General features: G+C 62.8%; 1 protein-coding gene across 1 annotated transcript; it reads right to left on the bottom strand.

The window, feature by feature from the left end:
- Nucleotides 1-693: 693 nt before the first annotated feature.
- Nucleotides 694-4390, bottom strand: LOC112110230 (TBC1 domain family member 20-like). The gene is made up of 3 exons (XM_026660055.1): nucleotides 3950-4390; nucleotides 2514-2594; nucleotides 694-944 (listed from the first exon to the last, which is right to left on the bottom strand). Exons 1-3 carry the CDS (start codon nucleotides 4164-4166, stop codon nucleotides 694-696), a joined length of 549 nt encoding a protein of 182 aa, XP_026515840.1. The 5' UTR covers nucleotides 4167-4390.
- Nucleotides 4391-5046: the final 656 nt, after the last annotated feature.

The following is a 5046-nucleotide window of genomic DNA, read 5'->3' on the forward strand; positions in this document are numbered from 1 at the left end:
TTTGCTTCATGACAGCGGGGTCTCAACCAGGCCTGGCTGAAAACGCTGGAGAGACTCTTGGGCGAGAGAAGCTGCTGTAGACAGGAGGGTAACCTGGTAGCTAAGTGCAGTCTCTAGGAACTGTGCTGTGATTTTGTTTTTCATGCAACCGTTTGTTTCCAATATTCTTATTCGCTGCCCCCGGCATCTCTGTCTTTGATGACAAACTTACTCTCGTTTTCACTCTCAACAGATCCAGGTGCTGCGTGCTAAGCACAGTGCTGGCCCCCAGCTGAGCTGTACCAGCTGGTGAGTTCTGTGCGCGCAGGAGGGCTGCGAGTGCCCAGTGGCTCAGGGGAGGGACGCTCCGAGGACTCGGGGCTTGGCAGGTGCCTATGGCTCCCTGCACGGAGGGACCGGGGCCTGCAGAGGCCTGGCAGGTAGTGCTTGTGCTGCCAGAGGCTGGTGGTTTCAGGGAGCTGACTCCCAGCAGGCACAGACAAGACTTCGTCACACTAAAGGCCAGCAGTGGTGAGGGGCCTGAGAAGGCCACGGTGCCGTAGATTCCAGGCCAGGTCTCTCAAGTGCCAGACTAATACCCCAGTGGTTAGTGCTCTGCAATGCAATGCAGGAGACCCTGGCTCGAAGCCCTCCAGGGCCGCAGGGGACCCCAGCTGGCACAGTGCCCTGCAGTGCCAGCACTGATTCCCAGGCCTAGGCACAGGCCGGCCAAGGGGACGTCCCACCCCCCTCCAAGGCGGCTCCGTTGGCCTGGTACCTGAGATGGTGGGTGGAGAGTTTCTCCAGCAGTGCGCTGCCCATGCGCTCGCCCACCACCAGCAGGAGCGTAACGGCGATGTCGTGGTAGCCCTGGTAGTAGTGCAGCTCGGGGTGCGCCCTCAGGATGTGCAGGATGAGGTCGATGAGTTGCTCCTGCAGGACCTGGCGCTGCTCGGCCCGCATGCCTGCGCAGAGACAGAGGGTCAGAGCCCCAGGGCACTGCGCAGTGCAAGCACCCTGCTCCGGCGCCTCCCACAAAGCCGGCCCCCACTGGAGCCTCCGGCTCCCCCACCCTGGCTCTGCTTGGGCAGGGGTGTGATGGGAAGACTGTCAGACAGGAGGCCCCTGCAGTGTTCCCTTGGCCTGACCGCAGACCCCTCTAATCCCCTCTGGCAGTTGGTCCCAGCGAGGCCCTCCTGGCTGAGCGCGCTGTGCCTCGGGCCCGGTACCCGGGCTTCGTGAGCTGCCCTGTCCCAGCTGTCTTGGCGGGTCCCAAGCAGAGATGTGGTCTCTGCTGCAGCTGGGCCTGCTTCCTTTGAGGATTAGCACCAAGGCCATGAACTAGAGCAGCCAGCAGCCCCCAGAGAGCCAGGAGCACAGCAGACTGGAACCAGTAATTAGGAGCTGGGGGGCCCTGTATCATCCCTCCCCATCCTGCTGAGCCAGCCAGTCCCACAGCCAAGCCCTGGCTTATGGAGAAGAGGCGGAGAGGCCTGGGGTGGCCAGCGAGCCCCAGTGCAGGGTGCACGTGGGGAGGGAGCGTGATCGCTGCATTTGGTGTTGTGAGTTTGTCAGGTCTGAGAAGAGAACTGTTAGCAAAGAACAGGGCCCCTTCGCTCTTCCAGCCTGACACGCGCATGGAGCTTCCTCACCAAACCTTCTTCAGCCGAGCAGCCCCTGCTGGCCCCATGAAGGTGGGCGAGACTGGTGCCCCACCAACCCTCCCCAAATGTCCCAGCACCTGGCTGGGCAGATTCACCCCCAGAGACAGCAGGGGAGCGACAGGGAGGGGAGGGGAGGGAATGAATCTCTAGGCAGGGGGTGTGGGTAGGGGGCTGCTCCAGCCAGACGCTCAGGTGGGGGCTGGGTTAGCGGAAGTTCTAAGGCAGGACTACGGAGGGGGAGCAGGGGATCCAGTGAGGGGCACAGGTACCTTCTGAGGCAGGCAGCTCCCCTCCGGCACCAGCTCTGCGCGGCAGAGCCAGGAACAGGCAGGACAGAAAGAAAACACAGTTACCAGGGAGCCAGAGGCAGGCCGGGCTCTGTCCGGTGAGGAGGGGCACGTGCCGATCAGCGGAGCCGAGTCTAGCCTCAGGAGCCTGTGGGGAACCCTGGGCCCTACCTGACTCTAGCAAGGGGGACCACTTAACCCTTCCCTGGCCACTGTGAGCTGAGAGCAACAGCCCAAGGCAGGAATGAGGGCACGGCCCCTGGGTACACCCCACCCCCTTACAAAGCTACCCGACCCCATCTCTCACACCCCTGGGCAAGAGGTGGCCTTGGGTCTCCGTCCCAGCAGGGGGGCCTCTGGGGAGGGGAGAACAAACACCCCTTCTCCCCTCAAATCCTCCTTTCCCCCAGCAACTCCAGCCACCCTCCCCCACAGTTCCCGTGGGAGGGAGGTGAGGCCATCAGGCCCCTGCCACCCGATCCCAGCACACAGCAAAGCTCTCCCCAGCTGCCACTTCAGCCCAAGAAGGGCCTGTGGGAACCTCGCTGCCCACGGGCGCGCCCGGCACCAGGGCACGTCTCACCTTGGGGGAAGCGGCGTGTGGAGCGGCTCACGTCCAGCTGCACTTGGGTGTAGTCCTTGTGGTTCTGGCGGACAGCCCTGCCTGGGGGGAGAGGCCAGCGGGGTCAGGGGCACCCTCAGGGCTAGCAGCGATCCTCACTCCTCGAGGAGCTGCCCGGCTGACATGGGGGGCTGCAGCGTGGACCCCAACTCAGACCCAAGCTCCGCACAGAGCAGGACGATAGCAGAGGCAGCCCCTCCTCCCCACTGCCCCGTATCCCTCCTTGGGTCAGCCTGGCATCGGGGAGGTGAGAGCTTGGGGAGCCTGTCTGAGCCTTTGCCCTTTAGGCCAGGATCGCTCGGTTAGGCACGTCTCCCAGCCACACGGCCCCAGCTCAGTGTCCCCCAGCCAGCTCTGATCTCCTGCTCAGTGGAGGGCTGGTACCCATACAGCTCTGGCAGCAGTTCCAGTGTCACAGTGGCAGGGAGTGCTTTGTGCTGGCTGCCCATCACCCTGGCCCCAGGGCACGCCACGAAGATGAGGACTGGTGCCAGCTACAGTAGTGGGCAGAGCACACAGCCAGAGCTAACAGGGCAGACATTAACCCCAGGTTTGATCTGGGCTTGGGCAAGTCTCTGGCCCGGTCCCCGTGTTCCCCAGGCATTAGTCCGTCTCCTGGCTCAGGGTCTGCAGAATGGGGGTCACAGCTCCACGCCCAGGGTGGCGAGAATCAGTCAGCGCCCCACCCCGTCAGGCTCAGGGGCCGCTAAGCCCAGCACGACTACGACAATGAACCAGAGGGTGCTGCACACAGGGCGAGGCGCCCAGGCCCCGCTGAGCCCCTGGCAGCAGCTCCTTGCCAACACCTCTCATCCTTGCTTTGCAGTTGCTGTAAACACCTGGGAGCGCCCAAAGGGCCAGATGTTTGCAGCAGCTCGCAATATGCGAAGCAGCTACCGCAGTGACCCAAGCGGGCTACTCCAGGGGGCCTTGGCAGCCACACATATTTACACACCTTCTGGGCACACCGGCCCACAACTCCCATGTCTATCATGAGGTGCCACCCACAGGGACTACAAGCCCCAGCATGCACTGCTCTCCCGGCGTCCAAGCAGGATGAAATGTAAGGTAAGCACTCTATGAATATGAATTAGCCCCATGGAGATCTATACGATCCCCATTACACAGGGCGTGCTGATGCGACAGCAGCAGAGGTGGAGAGAGAACCCAGGAGTCCTGGCGCCTAGGTCCCCTGCTCTAACCACTAGCCTATAATGTCTCTGCATAGACCAACCATGCAAGTGAGACCCAAGCACTTCCTGCTCATGGGACAGCCAATCAGAACTCCCTCCCCACTCCCCCGGTGCCTGGAAGCCCATTAAGGCGCTGGCCAGCGCAGCAGCGAGGCCCTGGGGCACAGACGCACCCCCACACACCAGGGAGTTGAGCCCCCCTACCTGGCTTGGGAGGCAGGTTGTACACATTGACGCTAAGCAGCTTCGGCCAGACCTTCCTGCGGATCTCATCGGTGAGCAGCCCCCCCTCGCTCACTGCTGCCCCCCGGAGGGTCTCCACGGCCACAGGGTCGCTCGTTAGGGCCTGGTGGATTAACACCAGCTTCTGCTTCCTCTTCGACCCGAGCAGCTCTGCCAGCAGGAGAGAGATGGTCACCATCTAGGCCCTGCCCAGCTGCCCACGCTGGGCCATCACCACCTGTATCCTTCTCCTGGCTTAGCCTTCACTCGAACCCCTCCCTACGGCGCCCAGCATGGTCCTTCCCCCTCCCAGGGCTCGGGGCACTGGGCACACGCTCAGCTCTGCTACCTACCTAGGCCTGCAGACTCCCCAGGGAAGGGCCCGTGACTCCACCTGTGGGATGCACACAGGGAGGGGAGAGACAGGAAGCGGGGCAGCCAGTTTCCCCAGATTCAACTAGGATCAAGGCAAACGAAGAAGCCTGGGGAATTAGCCAAACTCCCAGCTCCTCAAGGGGGGCCAGACCAAGGGAGCAGGACAGCAGAGCTCCTGGAGAGACAGTGATTAGGTACCAGTTTGGTTTCGTCTCCCATCACAAGACCAAGCAGCCCTGCGTAGCCGTGGGCACGGCATGCACAGGCACCAAGTCGCGGAGCAGGGAGGGGAAGCTCCCACCTGGGACACTGGGCCCAGTTCCAGCCACCCCATTCCCAGAAAGAAAGCGACAAGCTGGAGGGAACTGGGAGAAACGAGTCACCGGAGGCTCCTTGCTGGAGAGTCTGACACGAGCAAGGCTTGGCTCAGCGACAGCTGTGGGGCCACGGGGCGGAGACGTGGATGTGAGGCCCACAGGCCTGGGGACGCTCCAGCTAGCACAGAACGCTGCAGCGTGTCTCCTCAGCGACACTGGCTACCATGAGCACAGCAGCCCCGTCCTCCGCTACCTCCGCACCGGGGAGTCTGAACGGAGTCCATCGTGGACAGCTCCGGTCCTCTGACCCCAGGGGACCTTTCTGCCACCAGGAGGCAGAGTTTTCCCAGGGGCCATCCAGACTATGCAACAGCTGCCCCAGGGACA

This window comes from Terrapene carolina, unplaced genomic scaffold, assembly GCF_002925995.2.
Source record: "Terrapene carolina triunguis isolate 2854851 unplaced genomic scaffold, T_m_triunguis-2.0 Scaffold58, whole genome shotgun sequence".
In the NCBI taxonomy this organism is placed as follows: Eukaryota; Metazoa; Chordata; order Testudines; family Emydidae; genus Terrapene; species Terrapene triunguis.

What these genes read in the sequence shown, in the direction of transcription:
- LOC112110230 (XM_026660055.1), bottom strand. Translation starts at nt 4,166, where the DNA reads ATGGTGACCATCTCTCTCCTGCTGGCAGAGCTGCTCGGGTCGAAGAGG. An exon ending in CAACCTGCCTCCCAAGCCAG is followed by an intron (nt 2,595 to 3,949) that starts GTAGGGGGGCTC and finishes CTCTCCCCCCAG; the next exon opens with GCAGGGCTGTCCGCCAGAAC. An exon ending in CACACGCCGCTTCCCCCAAG is followed by an intron (nt 945 to 2,513) that starts GTGAGACGTGCC and finishes GTCTCTGCGCAG; the next exon opens with GCATGCGGGCCGAGCAGCGC.